The following is a 16,331-nucleotide window of genomic DNA, read 5'->3' as shown; positions in this document are numbered from 1 at the left end:
ACAGGTTTTGATCCTTTAATCAATGGTTATGTTTTTTTTATCCCTAAGTCCAGAATGAGCTAGTACAGTAGTAGTTAAAACAATTTTGTCTAAAATTAAACTTATGATGGAGAATTTTGTATGATGGTTGATCGTACACCTGATTTAGGTTATTAAAGCGACTGTCGGTAGTTTTAAGAACTATAAATATCCAAAGAGTGGAGGTAAACGTTGAAGAAAATTTCACTTCCTTCATTAATGTCGAGAAGATCACATATTATAATTTATAAGAAGTCATTTTTAAGAAGCTTATGGAGTACTGATTGCCATTAGAGGACCGGCAAAGTCAGTGGTGCGACAACAGTACAAATGCGATAGTCCAATACAACGATATGTAATATAAGTCGTTCCAATGAAACAAAATAGCATTCTTCATTCCTTATCTTATAGCTGTCATTCTGTGAACTATGTACAGTGTGGTCCTGTACATTTTGTGAGTTGTGTACAGTGTGGTCCTGTACATTTTGTGAACTGTGTGCAGTGTGGTCCTGTACATTTTGTGAACTGTGTACAGTGTGGTCCTGTACATTTTGTGAACTGTGTACAGTGTGGTCCTGTACATTTTGTGAACTGTGTACAGTGTTGTCCTGTACATTTTGTGAACTGTGTACAGTGTTGTTCTGTACATTTTGTGAACTGTGTACAGTGTGGTCCTGTACATTTGTAAACTGTGTACAGTGTGTTCCTGTACATTTTGTGAACTGTGTACAGTGTTGTCCTGTACATTTTGTGAACTGTGTACAGTGTTGTTCTGTACATTTTGTGAACTGTGTACAGTGTGGTCCTGTACAATTTGTAAACTGTGTACAGTGTGTTCCTGTACATTTTGTGAACTGTGTACAGTGTGGTCCTGTACATTTTGTGAACTGTGTACAGTGTGGTCCTGTACATTTTGTGAACTATGTACAGTGTGGTCCTGTACAATTTGTAAACTGTGTTCAGTGTGTTCCTGTACATTTTGTGAACTGTGTACAGTGTGGTCCTGTACATTTTGTGAACTGTGTACAGTGTTGTCCTGTACATTTTGTGAACTGTGTACAGTGTTGTTCTGTACATTTTGTGAACTGTGTACAGTGTGGTCCTGTACAATTTGTAAACTGTGTACAGTGTGTTCCTGTACATTTTGTGAACTGTGTACAGTGTGGTCCTGTACATTTGTGAACTGTGTACAGTGTGGTCCTGTACATTTTGTGAACTATGTACAGTGTGGTCCTGTACATTTTGTGAGCTGTATACAGTGTGGTCCTGTACATTTTGTGAACTGTGTACAGTGTGGTCCTGTACAATTTGTAAACTGTGTTCAGTGTGTTCCTGTACATTTTGTGAACTGTGTACAGTGTGGTCCTGTACATTTTGTGAACTGTGTACAGTGTTGTCCTGTACATTTTGTGAACTGTGTACAGTGTTGTTCTGTACATTTTGTGAACTGTGTACAGTGTGGTCCTGTACAATTTGTAAACTGTGTACAGTGTGTTCCTGTACATTTTGTGAACTGTGTACAGTGTGGTCCTGTACATTTTGTGAACTGTGTACAGTGTGGTCCTGTACATTTTGTGAACTATGTACAGTGTGGTCCTGTACATTTTGTGAGCTGTATACAGTGTGGTCCTGTACATTTTGTGAACTGTGTACAGTGTGGTCCTGTACATTCTAGGAACTAGCCTAAACTGTAAACATTTTTTAGATTTTCTGCAAAGAACCTTTCATATTTTTATGATATTAACTAATATAAGAACTCTTTAAAGTAATGTGTTAATATCACTCACAAACCCCTTTCTGCAATGAATGGAAAAACGAAATTAAAAGTGTAAAAGCGGTATAAAACCAAATGAAAGACATGCTAGAAAATTTAACAAAATTAAGAAAAATGCAATAGATGATGCAACCTATTCTGACGTAGGGTCACTAGTATCATAGATTGGTTTGGTATGAAGTTTTCAAAGAAAACTATAGTCAATAAAAAAATGGACAGCTCACGTATGACAAATGATATTGTTAGTAGTTAAGTCATGGCATGTGGCAAACTCTTCTTTTGATTACTTCGAAGATGGTATGACAAACTTTAAAAACTAGCGGAATAATTATAAGTTGTTCCATAATTATTGGAGACTCATGTCAAACGAAAAACAAACAAACTTTGTTATAGTTACGGATGCAAAGATGAACCATCTATCACTAAACAATACTTCAAGAATGTGTTCTAATTAATTTTGAGATATATTTCAGTTGTTACGAATTACATGTATTTTGTTTTCTGTGTGAGTTAACGTTCAAGTAATTCAAAATGTATGGTTCAAAGAACTAGTGAAAATATGCATGGATTTAATTAGAACACTGTCCTGCACAGACGGAGCACAGTCCGTGCTATCTGACAGTCTTAGAACACTACACTTTATTTATAAAACTGATTTAACGACAGTATATTCTAACAGGAAAATTGCTCTTGAGGTGTTATTTTAGCCTTAGTGATTGTTCCATCTGTTGAGTTTGGTTTGGTTTGTTTGCTTTTAATTTCGAGAAAAGCTATACGAGGGCTATCTGCACTAGCCGTTCCTAAGACTAGAGGGAAGGCAGCTAGTCATCACCACCTATCACCAACTCTTGGGCTCTTCTTTTACCAACGAATAGTAGGAGTGACCGTCACATTATAACGCCCTCACGACTGAAAGGCAAGCATGTTTGGTGTGATGGGAATTTGAACCCGCGATCTTCAGATTACGAGTCAAGTGCATTTAATCACCTGTTCATATCGGGCCCCATCTATTGAGAGGAGAGTTTTAAATTGAAAATAACTAAAAATTGTTTGGGTTCGTCCATGTGTAGAGAATGTCTCGTACATTTAACGACACTTTCCATTGAATGAAGTGTCGTAAGAAGGTTGTTTTTACAGAAATTTCTTGAAAAAGTTATAAAAACAGCATTTTAAAAGTATATTGCCACACTTTAATAATTCTATAAAGATATTTTTTTTATTTCAAACGTTTTCGCCTGAAACTGCACAAAGAACTATTTGCGCATGCCTCCTCTAACTTTGAAATGACAGACCAGAGGCAAGGCAATCTGTTGGATTACTATTGTCTGACCTAGTAAAGAGAACGTTCAATTTATATGTATAGTTTGCATGTTGGAAGATATCATAACTAAAGTTGAGGAAGCTGATAAAGACAAGTATAAACTGTTGGAAATGACACCAGGACTTCAAGAGGAATTTCAGTTTAACTTTCAGGGATGGCATCATCTGAGATTAACAACGATATTCAGGAAGGTAGAAAGGGTAGTATTATGGTTAAAAGCAATAAACTTAATTTTAAAGACTCTTTTTCATTCAGCAACAGATTTCAGCCCTTGGTTTATGTAGACAAGGAACTGCTGGAGAGAGGGAAAGCAAAAGGAATAGAGAAGAATATAGACAATTAGCTTAAAAAGTATAATTAAAGTAATTCATTAACCTGGCACGTGAATAGAATACTCTGTGGGGTAAATAGGGAAAAAGAATTTGATTATCCTATTCTGGGCCGTAGGTGAATAACATAACTCAGGAGAGTTATGAGGAGAATGGTAATGATGTAATTTATGCTGTGCACATAGGGGGTAACAGCACAGGGAAGAGTGAGTCAGAGGAGCTAATTATTAAGTACAATACGTTAATGAAAGCGTTCAAAGATAAAGGCCATAAATTAATTGTTTCAGGGATATAGCCAAGAATTAATCGTAGAGATGAAATTTTGAGTAGGTCACTAGGGTTAAATGCTAGGTTAAAATTATTTTGCTAGGATGAGCAAGTTAGCCGGTTGGACTTGTGAGATTAGTTCAGTAGGAGGAGGGAACGGTTTGGAATGGATGGTTTACATTTAAGTAGAAAAGGATCTGGCATGTTTGTAAGGGATAATAACTGAAGTGTAGGGGAAGATTTAAACAAGCATTAGAAAGTGGTGAGGGCAACGATAAACCAAATGAAACAAAATTTAGATCTAGAAATTAGCAAAGAAATCAGTATAAAAGTAGTTATAAGAATAGGTTTAATTGTTACTATTGTAATGCTTGAAGTATAAGAAATAAAATATATTACTTTATGGCACTGGTGGGAATACAAGGTTTTGATATAACAGGAATAACCCAAACGTGGTTGAATGTAGACGATTTTGATAACAAAAATTTAATAGCGACAGAGTAGTTAAGAGAGGGAGAAGAGTGGTTCTGCATGTAAAGAGTGAGTTACATCCTGTGTTAAGTGTAAGTTACATCCTGTGTTAAGAGTGAGTTACATCCTGTTGAAGTTGAGAACATTAAAAATCACAGCGAGGAGATTGAAACCACTTAGATTTCTGTTAGTAGATATGAAGGGAAAAAGCTCTTAGTGCGAACCTGTTACAGACCAACAGATGAAACTGATGAAATTAGTGAGAAACGTTACAGTGAGATAAAGATTTCAGCTGTCTTAATTATTGGCGATTTTAATTTCAGACGTACTGATTGGGAAATGCTATAGTTAAACCATGGTGGATAAATGTTTCTGAAAACCGTTCAAGATCGATTTCTTCACCAATCGGTCAAGGAACCTGCTAGAAGTAATGCTATTTTAGATTCATCGTTATCTTTTAATATAGAAATAGTTAAGAGGGTGGAAATATGAGAATACCTAGGCACAAGTGATCATTATTGTATTAGATGTGATGTTTTGCTCTATAAAGAAAACAGTAATAATATTTTGATTCTAAATTTCAAAATAGCAAATTTTGAAGGGATGCGACAAGATTTATCTGTTGTGAGTTATTTAAAGACAGTGAGCAAATGTGAAAAAAGGTAGCTGCAAGTAAAAAAACTAGATTGGCTCACAAATTGTATAAAGAGATAAATTTTATAAAAAGCATAAAAAGTTAAGAAAGTTAAATTGATAAAGAACCGCTTGTATTTGGTAATTATGAAATGGATAGATTATTAAATTTTGATTTTTTTTCAGTTTTTACAGTTGAAGACGTAAGACATATTAAGCAATTGAAAGGTGAAAACAAAGTTGAAAAGACAATTGCATAAATTCTGAGCTTGTTGAAATAAAACTTGGAAGCTTAAAGAATGATAAGATTTCTCAGGAAGATAATATTTCCCAGGGGTTTTAAAGGATGTCAAGAATTTGATATGTGAACCATTTACCACAATTTTTTGTAAGACCTTGAATAGTGGACAAGTACCAACAGATTGGAAATACGATAATGTCACTTCTGTGTTAAATGGAGGTAATAGAAGTTGGCTTAGTAATTATAGGCCTATTGCTATTATGTCAGTTGTAGGAAAAGTTTTGGAAAGTATGATAAAAGATGTTTTGAGAAATTATTTAACAAGGTTTAGAATTTTATTGGACAGTTAACATGTTTTCACTAAGGGAAAATCTTGTCTTACAAATCTTTTGACATGCTTTGAAAATGTTATTGCATATGTAGATAAGGGTAAAGGTGTAGATTTGGATTTTCAAGAAGCATTTAAAAAGTGCCACATAAAAGGTTTTTAAAGAAACTTACTTATCGCTATAGGTGTGGGTAATAAATTAACTAATTGGATAGAAGAGTGACTTGATAGGAGTAAGCAGAAAATTGTTATGAATGAATTTCAGTCAAACTGGATTAACGTCACAAGTAGTGTGTTCAGGGCTCTGGCTCTTGCAGTAAAGAGCATGTCTGTTAACAGTCAGGAATTTACCAAAAAGTTCACTCTTCTCACACAAGGAACCAATCAATGGTTTTAGGTCAACAGGAACGACGGAAGTTGACTGAATACAACATCCTGTGGAAGTGATGTAAATAAACAAACAATTCAGACAATTATTCAATCTAGCTAATCTCAGAATGTTCAGGCTTCAAGGTTAATAGAGCTCAGAAGTTTCTGGCTCGTGTATTATTCCATGTAGGTTAGATAACCGCCCTTACACGTACGGTGTAATTCATGAAAAGCTGTTCAGTCTACAGTTTAGTAAATAACTATGAAGGCTACTGCATCGTAATAAACTGAGCCTTCTCGCATCGTTGCTCAAGTGTGAAGTGTGAAAAAGCACGTGTAGATCATAAAGAATAGCACGGAGCACGAGAGTTATTATAAACAAGTGAGTAGATGCTATTAAGTAACCAGGTACCTATCGCTGAAATATTTCACTTGATTTAAAAAAAAGGGTCAAGTTTATTTGTTCAAACGGATTACATTATTTTTCCATTTTTCTCTTTAACACAATATCAATTCAGTCACAATGAACGCGTAACTCTATTGTTTCTATATTATATAGTAGATATAATTTAGGTCGAATACATTTTTGAATATTTTTGCTGACCCAACTTTGGAAAGACAAGCTTTCAATTTGGCACAATTCAAGTTATTGTTTGTGTAATGGTCCGGAAATAACAGCATCTCCTCTCCTAGTGGCACAGCGACATGTCTTCGGACTCTGAATGCTAGAAACTGGGTTTCGATACCCGTGGTGGGCAGAGCACAGATAGCCATTTGTGTAACTTTGTGTTTGAAAACAAACAAACAAACATAATGAATGTATGAACCAAGTTTACAAATTAAACTGGTAAAAAGACTCACGAACATGGAACCCAAACATTGTTTTGAAACCCAAAATAAAATACATATTAAGTAAACTCAATTCCCATTGCGAACACACTGCCCAACCCTTTTTATGTAATGCACGTTAACGCTACTGTTCGCCCGTTTTTGAAATTAGTCGTTAAAAATTAAAATCGTGAAGTAGTTCCTTCAATATGAAACAAAAATTACGAGCGTTGTCAAGTTCGCGCATAAAATATTTCGAAGAAAAACATTTATATAAAGTTATGCGACAAAGTATCTGTGTCACATCCAGTACACCTAACTGAAAGTAATTTCTTCGAAACGTTTCAATACCTATGTTTGTTTTCTTGTTTCAGAATTTAATACAAAGCTACACAAGCACTATTTACGTATAACTATTCCTGATTTGGGGCTGATAGTTTAGGCTGTAGAGGGAAGGCAGCAAGAAGACAGGACTCACCGCCATTTGTTAGGCTACTCTTGTCTAATCAACTAAGGGAATTTGATAATCAGTCTTACGGTGCACGCAAGTCCCAGAGCGCGAAACTTGTATATGCAGCAATGAATTGATAATAAAGAATCATGAAATCCACAGTTCAATTACGCTAACAATCTCCCAAGTCTGGCACTAAACACACTTATTATATGTATATGTCTACCACATCCATGCACCTACCTCTTCCTGGAACCACGTAGTAAAATATATAGAACTATATATTATAGAGCAAAAAATAAAAAAGGAATGGAACACTTGGAGCGAATCTGAAATCTAACCATTGAGGCTTATATCGTGTTTCGGATATGATAGCAGACTGTTGGTAAAGTGGCTGTGTAAAGTGTAGAAAGGGTTTTTTTTGTGTGTTTTTTTTCCAAAAAGAAAAGGAAAAACTGATTTCAACCAGGCTTATATTTGGTGTTAAATTGACTTATCAGGTTTGTGCTAATGAAAATAGCCGACCGGTATGTATGACTACTTGTATATAAAATAATATTGTACGATTTCATATCAATTGATGAACATAATTCAGTTTTTAATTAAAAGACTACAGATTGAGGTATTTGATTTTTATTACTACATCAACCATCGACACAAATGTCCCCTTTTAGTGAGAAAAATTATAATTTAAATTAGCTTTCAAAGGCGAAACAGGAAACACCTAGATACAGGCATAAAAAATCAGACAAAAAATAACCGTTACAGGATAGATCGATTTTGCTAACGTACTTAAAAAGTAATGAGTAGTTAAACATGATTAGCGTTAGTTGAGCATTAAGTTATTGTTTTATAAAGAGATATTTATTTAAAATCAGTTCTATATCTGTTTTGTTTTGTTGAAGTTTATTTCAGTTTTTTTTCAAATAATGATGGATTAAAATGGTCAGATGAAATTTCTGTAATAATGGCCTTACTGGGTATTACAATCCCCTGTAGGTTGGTTGGCTGTTTTCTGTAATAGTGACCTTACTGTGCATTACAATCCCCTGTAGGTTGGTTGGCTGTTTTCTGTAATAGTGACCTTACTGTGCATTACAATCCCCTGTAGGTTGGTTGGCTGTTTTCTGTAATAATGACCTTACTGGGTATTACAATCCCCTGTAGGTTGGTTGGCTGTTTTCTGTAATAATGGCCTTACTGGGTATTACAATCCCCTGTAGGTTGGTTGGCTGTTTTCTGTAATAGTGACCTTACTGTGCATTACAATCCCCTGTAGGTTGGTTGGCTGTTTTCTGTAATAATGGCCTTACTGGGTATTACAATCCCCTGTAGGTTGGTTGGCTGTTTTCTGTAATAGTGACCTTACTGGGTATTACAATCCCCTGTAGGTTGCTTGGCTGTTTTCTGTAATAGTGACCTTACTGGGTATTACAATCCCCTGTAGGTTGGTTGACTGTTTTCTGTAATAGTGACCTTCTGGGTATTACAATCCCCTGTAGGTTGGTTGATTGTTTTCTGTAATAGTGACCTTACTGGGTATTACAATCCCCTGTATGTTGGTTGACTGTTTTCTGTAATAGTGACCTTACTGGGTATTACAATCCCCTGTATGTTGGTTGACTGTTTTCTGTAATAGTGACCTTACTGTGCATTACAATCCCCTGTAGGTTGGTTGGCTGTTTTCTGTAATAATGGCCTTACTGGGTATTACAATCCCCTGTAGGTTGGTTGGCTGTTTTCTGTAATAGTGACCTTACTGGGTATTACAATCCCCTGTAGGTTGCTTGGCTGTTTTCTGTAATAGTGACCTTACTGGGTATTACAATCCCCTGTAGGTTGGTTGACTGTTTTCTGTAATAGTGACCTTCTGGGTATTACAATCCCCTGTAGGTTGGTTGATTGTTTTCTGTAATAGTGACCTTACTGGGTATTACAATCCCCTGTATGTTGGTTGACTGTTTTCTGTAATAGTGACCTTACTGGGTATTACAATCCCCTGTATGTTGGTTGACTGTTTTCTGTAATAGTGACCTTACTGGGTATTACAATCCCCTGTAGGTTGGTTGACTGTTTTCTGTAATAGTGACCTTACTGGGTATTACAATCCCCTGTAGGTTGGTTGACTGTTTTCTGTAATAGTGACCTTACTGGGTATTACAATCCCCTGTATGTTGGTTGACTGTTTTCTGTAATAGTGACCTTACTGGGTATTACAATCCCCTGTATGTTGGTTGACTGTTTTCTGTAATAGTGACCTTACTGGGTATTACAATCCCCTGTAGGTTGGTTGACTGTTAAGCACAAAGAAACACGAGCTTTTTTTTTTCTTCCTCTTCATTAATATTTATACTCGTAAATCCAAATAATTAAAGAAAGTAAGTTTTTTATGCCAACTGAAAAAAAAATCCATAAATGCTCGTTTATAAACTGTTACGTTTTTAACTGAAGCTGGCTTAATATATTTTTGAAATGAAGAACCAGAACAATCACGAAGAATGTATTGTGCAGTATTGTTCAAACAATAATATGTTTTGTTTCTCTTTCCACTTTGCAGGATTAATTCTCCCAAACCATCGCACAATGTAAGTTCCAACACCATAGTAATGCTTCCCTGATCCCTGTTAACAGTTGAATGAGCCAGAGTGAGAATACTCAAATTTTTTAGAATTTCCACATATTTGACCAAGGGAATATTATAAAGGTTCTGCTTAATTGAACATAGTGATCACATTTAGGGTCTGAAATAACTGTCGTGGTACCCCATGAAATGTCTTACTTTAAAGATAGAAGGAAGTATAAAGTACCAGTATAAGCTGGAAGAGATCAATTTAAAATCACTCCACAAATAAATCTTGATAAAAATTGTGTTTAACTCTATGTAATAAGTTTTATTGTCATGTCACGACCCAAAATAGCGTAGAGAATTGTCAGTAGAGCAGACAGTTTCATAAAAGCTTTACGTAGGCTGGTTGGACTCTGACAAATTGCTGCAGGCTTAAAATGCTCCCAAACATTATCAATTGCACCCTAGATCGTAAGACAGAGACATGAAAATATGAAAATAGGAAAAGAAGAGGCAGAACGCATAAACTTAATGATACTGATGTAAGAATCTTCGTTGATGCAACTTTCAGGGCAGAAGGAAGACTGCCACTTATCTAAAGCATAAGATAAACCACCATGTACCAAATGAAAAAAACGTCTCCACACCTAGAGTATCAAGAAGACTCAACGAAAATGGAATATTTGGTCGTATAGTAGTTAAAACATTTTCTTCGATCTCCAAATATCGCAAAGAAAGTGAAATTGCTATGAAGTACAGAACTGAAATACTGATTAGCCCTCGAGTAGCTTTGTGCGAAATTTAAAAAACAAAACAAAACAAACCAATTACATATTCATCCCATGAGCAACCAAACTTCGGTAACATCACGTAACCTACGCAAGGTAAAACGATATCATAATTTAGTTTTGATATATGCCGTGTGACCGCGACTTCATATCGTCTTTGATTAGTGCATGACTTGCTAATTTGTATATTCAAAATCGATATAGTATAATGTTTTGGATAATTTTGGAAATTCTAAACTTTCTTCTTTCCTCTCCATGAAATCTACAGAATTAACTTTTCAAATCAGCACCCCTCACGATTGTGGAACCTCGATTAACTACACAGGTAGTTGCTTAAAATGTCATTCCCTTGACTTAGTTTCTGTTTGTCTCAACTGAAGACCTGCAGGACTCTCATGCCAATTTAATATTTAACTAATTTGGGAAATTGTACGCGTGTGTGGACTTGAAAAACAGCTCAGTTAAAGGTAAGGAATTACATTATTTAGAACAGTAAGTGAAAATGTATAAGGTGTAGCCAGATAAATAGTCGGCTATTTAAGGAAAACAAATTGTACAGTAAAAATAATTTTATTTACAATTATTCTTTAGTTTGTACAAAGTAAAATATCACATGCTGGAACGTCTAATTCCCTGTCAATATCACATATCTTGATTAAATCTCTACATAACCTAGTTTCAAAAATATATAATCCTTTAATTCTATAGGAACTTGTATATTGTCTGTACTTGAAATTAATATATTTTTTATTAACATGTGCTAAGCCACAAGTTAAATTAGGGAGATTTCATAAGCATTTTTTATTCTCCTCAGTTGGAAATTACCATCGAAGACGCGCATATTTGTACACAAAGAAAATACATCTTTAATGCAGCCGCTACTTGAAAAAATATTTCTTCATTATTCTAAAACTAAAAAAATTGAGGAGTCAAAAATAATGTTTTCATTTAAAACTATTTGTTAAAATACAAATAAAAATGTGCAGATACACGTTAGAGATGTATTAATCATCATCTGGTTTAAATTATTCTCTCCTCCAAAAGTGGAATTTAACCATCATGGATGTAGAAAGCGGTATAGTTTCCAAGTAATTCAACCATCGCGGATGTAGAGAGCGGTATAGTTTCCGAGTAATTCAACCATTGTGGATGTAGAGAGCTGTATAGTTTCCAAGTAATTCAACCGTCGCAGATGTAGAGAGCTGTATAGTTTCCAAGTAATTCAACCGTCGCAGATGTAGAGAGCTGTATAGTTTCCAAGTAATTCAACCGTCGCAGATGTAGAGAGCGGTATAGTTTCCAAGTAAGTAAACCATCGCGGATGTAGAGGAGTTTATAGTTTCCAAGTAGAAAAGCGAAAGCAAGCTATTCAAAACATCAAGTATTATATGAATGTTAATATTGTTGTACAGTTATGAAAACGTTTATTCATTTTAAGTCAGTTTAGACAACCATGGTGTATTCCTACTTTAAGTGAGAAATATTTACATTTTTAAAATTAATTTCCCTATACTTCTAAGCATAAAAAGTAGTTCAAAATTATTAAACAGGCATATGATAAGATGCTGTAGTTGCCTACACATTTATACAACATCGGCGAGAGACATCCCAAAAACTCCACATACAGTTTAATCTTAGGCTAATAAAAAATCAATTCTACAACACAGTGCTTCATCACGTCAGAAGTGATTCTTAAAAATTTTGTACGTGTATTCTTCATGTTCTTCTGGACCCAGAACTGTAACACAGTTTTATAACTCGTATCATCCTTTCGTTAAACACTGAAGTCCAGAGCAGCAGACGTTTGAACTAAAGTTATGTTTAAACCCTAGTTTATAACTTTTCCACTTATAATAACTCTCAGACCAGCTAAATAGGCTATACAGATAAAAAACAGTTTATCCTTAGTGAACATGATAAATCTGATGTATCAACATTAATTTCGCATTACTTTCTCCCCACAGGACATTATTCAGATAGCATTCTTAAAATCAGTTTTAAAGAATTTAAAGCAAATTATCATTCATGAATTACACATGAAATATTCTATTAACTTTCATTTAGTTCTGTTGTTAATGTAGAAAGTTCGGTACTTGTACAGAATTTCCCAGTTTTTATATGACAGAAAAACAAACCAAAACGTCACACACTGTAAACATTATATTTTATTTTATTATATTTTTGTTATTATCACACATCACATTAGCTTCGGTAACTATAATGACGTTGATTGGTTTGTTTTGAATTTCGAGCAAAGCTACTTGAGGGCTCTCTGCGCTAGCCGTCCCTAATTCAGCAGTGTAAGACTAGAGGGAAAGCAGCTAGTCATCACCACCCACCGTCAACTCTTGGGCTACTCTTTTACCAACGAATAGTGGGGTTCACCGTCACATTGTAACGCCCCCACGGCTGAAAAGGCGAGCATGTTTGGTGTGATGGGAATTTAAACCCGCGACCCTCGGATTACGAGTAGAGTGCATTAACCACCTGGCCATGCTGGTTCTAAATAACGTTGAAGATATTCTAACACACATCATGATTAATAATTGCAATATCCTTGAGTTATCAACTAAACTACTACAAGTTATGTTGATATGTTACTGAGGATTGTTTGTTTGTTTTGGAATTTCGCACAAAGCTACATGAGGACTATCTGTGCTAGCCGTCCCTAATTTAGCAGTGTAAGACTAAAGGGAAGGCAGCTGGTCATCACCACTTACCGCCAACTCTTGGGCTACTCTTTTGCCAACGAAAAGTGGGATTGACCGTCACATTATAACGTCCCTACAAATGAAGAGGTGAGCATGTTTAGCGCGACGCGGGCACGAACCCGCGACCCTCGGATTACGAGTCGCACGCCTTACGCGCTTGGCCATGCCAGGCCGTTACTGAGGAACTTCTGTACAAGTATCGAAAGTTCAACAGAATCAGTGGCATCTACATATAGTAGAGCAATATATGTGTTTTGTTCAATTTTCTTTAACCACTGGCTGATCACAATATTTACACAAAGTTTTTCAAAGCAGTGAGAAATAATGAAATTATTTTATTTTTATCTTAATTTAAATATGTTCTGTACTGTTAACCTGAGGAGATTGATTTTATCGTACCTTTCCCCTTTTCTACCTAACGATAATATTTAAATAAAAACATTAAAAAACTTTTAGTTTAAAAATGTACAACTGTAATTAATGCCATGACGTAAAAGGCCAGTAATAATGAAAAATAATCATGTGTACATTATTGTACACTATATAGGAAGATGGTTCCTATCATCTATAGTCTGATGATATTCTAACACATCAGAAGACTTTGGTAGTAAACAAAGTACCTAATTTGTTTACGATCAAAATGCCTATTGCTGATGTGTGATGGTATTCCTTTTAATGCCATCGATTTCATAGTGATGTCATACGGGAAATGAATTGGATCTGTCTTTAAAACACATAGAAATTTAAAAGCTTTCCGTATTTTAAACATGTAGATGGTCAACAATCCTACACGATTTTAAAACCGAAGATCATTACAAAAAACTTTAGAGACATTTAGAACTAGTTTCAAAAATTAAATGTAAGCCATCAACTCATCCGCGAAAACAAACTTTACATCTACTAATGTTTGGCATTTATAAACCCAGGTCTTTTGTCAGCAAACCAGTAATAAGTACTAGAACTATTTATGAACATAGTCAACATGTATACACTATTTTAATATCGCGTATATTACGTAAATTGATAAACGTCTTGTTTCAAGATTTTAGATTCTTTCCTAGTTAGACACTCAATGTAATTTATACTTTAATGTTTATAAAACCGAAACTTCTGAACTGAATAAACGTACAAATAAATACGAAATACAGAGATATAAAGTAATAATTTGATGAATGTTACTACTAAAAGCTTCTGCTTAACGTCAGTGTGTACGAACAAAATAAAACAGTTATTGTTTGGTGTTCTCACGTTAGTACTTTTCCACAAACGTGTCTCTGTCTTCTGAATAACCAGATTCCGCTGAAATAGTATCGCTGTCTTCACCTTTAGAATTATCAATGGACATGGACTCTTGGACTTTGGAAATCACATCCTCGACGAATGAATCGTTCAACTGCAAGGGGTTCAAACAATGATCCGGAATATAGTTCACTTCGTCCATTTGTATATCCAAGGCTGACCCGTGGTCTGAAATGACGGAGTCAGAGATAAAATCTTCATCAGATTCTGAGTTGTCATCTTCCTCTTCTAACTCCTCAATAGATGTCAGTTTAGGTGCACTCCTTGCACGTTCTAGAGGAGGGCGGAAGTTGCTTATTCCTGTAATGAGCAACTGCTTGCGGCGGGGAACGGTTGGTAAAACTGACAAAGAGCTTGCTACCGACAACCGTGCTTTCTGACGTCTAAGTTTTTCCCGTCGAAATTCTTGAAGGGCGGTAGCCAGCCTCTGATTCAACTGACTAACCATTGTCCAAACTTTATCTTCCTTACTAATCAAAACAGCATGACAACGAAGTTCGTGCTTTAAGCGGCGACTATCGTGTCTGTATACCCAACAGAAGACTCGCGGATAGTGGGGGTGGGCCGTACAATGTGTAATACGGTTTGCCCAGTATTCTGTCAGTCCGTGCTCTCTCGTCACTGCTTTCAAACCAGAGTTACAGATGGTTAGAGTCATATGAATGTCTTGTTTGACATTACAACGGTAATTTTTCCACAACGTGGCTAGAGCCATGTCGACACAGCTTTCACCCTTTACCCACGACGTAACTACATTACCCAAATATAAGACCTTGTAAACAGGGTCATATTCGGTAATCGAGATAGACCTTTTGTTCCAAAATTTCAGTTTCCTCTTAATATGTGGTTTAGAAAAGGGAAACTGCACTGACATTGTTAATGATTTAAAGCTGTAAACAATCAAATATCGAAAGACCGCAAATGGACGGACTCCCCTTTTTCTTCTAACAGGCGATCAGTCGGCCAAGTATAGCAAGTTCCGCGGCTCCGTAAGTCAGTTGTATTCTGATGTTTATTTTGTCTTCTTTCGTACACGTATTTCTATGTCATATTTCCGGGTGCTAACTGTAATATGGTTTAATTTTACGAACTTAACTTTCATTGATATTCACGCACAAATATTTTTCTAGCGTCATTTCACTACTATAACTTTAGTCTATAGTTTATTTAAATAAACACAACTGGGAACTACTGACATCACCAGCTGATCTCGTACGCATTGTATTTTCACGTGTTAATCAGTCACGCACTTATAACTTCTGTCTGCGTAGTTGACGTCAGAATCCAGGTGACTGTGATTGGTTGTTTAAATAAGTTGCAACTGCCACTAGCAATATATATATATATAATATTCTGCTTATGAATTAGTATTTAATATATTTAATGTAAATCATTTTTATTCATCGTCTCATTCTTCTTACAACCAAGTAAACCTTTATTCTCTGTATTTCATGTAGCACAATAAAAAGCATTAAAATTTCTCTGTTTATAATTAAGCACAAAGTTACACAATGGGCTATTTGTGCTCTGCTCACCACGGGTGACGAAACCTGGTTTCTAGCGTTGTAAGTCCTAAGACATACCGCAATGCCAATGGTGGATGGGGTGGGGGTAGAGTAAAGTTTCTAATAATATTTTCAAAGTATTACACTAAAGTTTACCTAAAATAGGTAATAATATTTTAAATTAACAATAAAACATTTTTCTTACTTCACTGGTTACTTCATTTAAAAATTTTGTTAATTAAATTTTGTTTCGTGAGTTGTCCCCTGCTAGTACAGCGGTAAGTCTACGGGTTTACACCACTAAAATAAGGGATTCGATTCCCCTCGGTGGACTCAGCAGATAACCCGATGTGGCTTTGTTACAGGAAACACACTCGTGAGTTCTTTGCTGAATGAATGATATGTCTGAGACTTACAACAAATAACTGAATA

The 16,331-nt window shown here is 35.4% G+C and overlaps 1 protein-coding gene and 1 long non-coding RNA gene across 2 annotated transcripts; one reads left to right on the top strand and one right to left on the bottom strand.

Moving 5' to 3' along the window:
* Positions 1-5,051: 5,051 nt before the first annotated feature.
* LOC143238653 (uncharacterized) lies at positions 5,052-11,559 on the top strand. The gene is made up of 3 exons (XR_013020707.1): positions 5,052-6,133; positions 10,653-10,851; positions 11,429-11,559. It is a non-coding gene; the product is annotated as an uncharacterized LOC143238653 (long non-coding RNA).
* LOC143238652 (protein FAM43A-like) lies at positions 10,943-15,643 on the bottom strand. Its single transcript, XM_076479069.1, has 2 exons — positions 14,344-15,643; positions 10,943-11,749 (listed from the first exon to the last, which is right to left on the bottom strand). The coding sequence occupies exon 1, from the start codon at positions 15,266-15,268 to the stop codon at positions 14,345-14,347; it is 924 nt and encodes a 307-aa protein (XP_076335184.1). The 5' UTR covers positions 15,269-15,643; the 3' UTR covers positions 10,943-11,749; position 14,344.
* Between the last annotated feature and the right edge of the window lie 688 nt (positions 15,644-16,331).

This window comes from Tachypleus tridentatus, chromosome 13, assembly GCF_004210375.1.
Source record: "Tachypleus tridentatus isolate NWPU-2018 chromosome 13, ASM421037v1, whole genome shotgun sequence".
Taxonomy (NCBI): Eukaryota; Metazoa; Arthropoda; class Merostomata; order Xiphosura; family Limulidae; genus Tachypleus; species Tachypleus tridentatus.
The sequence above is the reverse complement of the archived record's forward strand: the minus strand, read 5'-3'. Positions and strand labels throughout refer to the sequence as shown.

Bases quoted from the DNA above. Each gene is read 5' to 3' on its own strand.
- LOC143238652 (XM_076479069.1), bottom strand. From the start codon at position 15,268: ATGTCAGTGCAGTTTCCCTTTTCTAAACCACATATTAAGAGGAAACTG.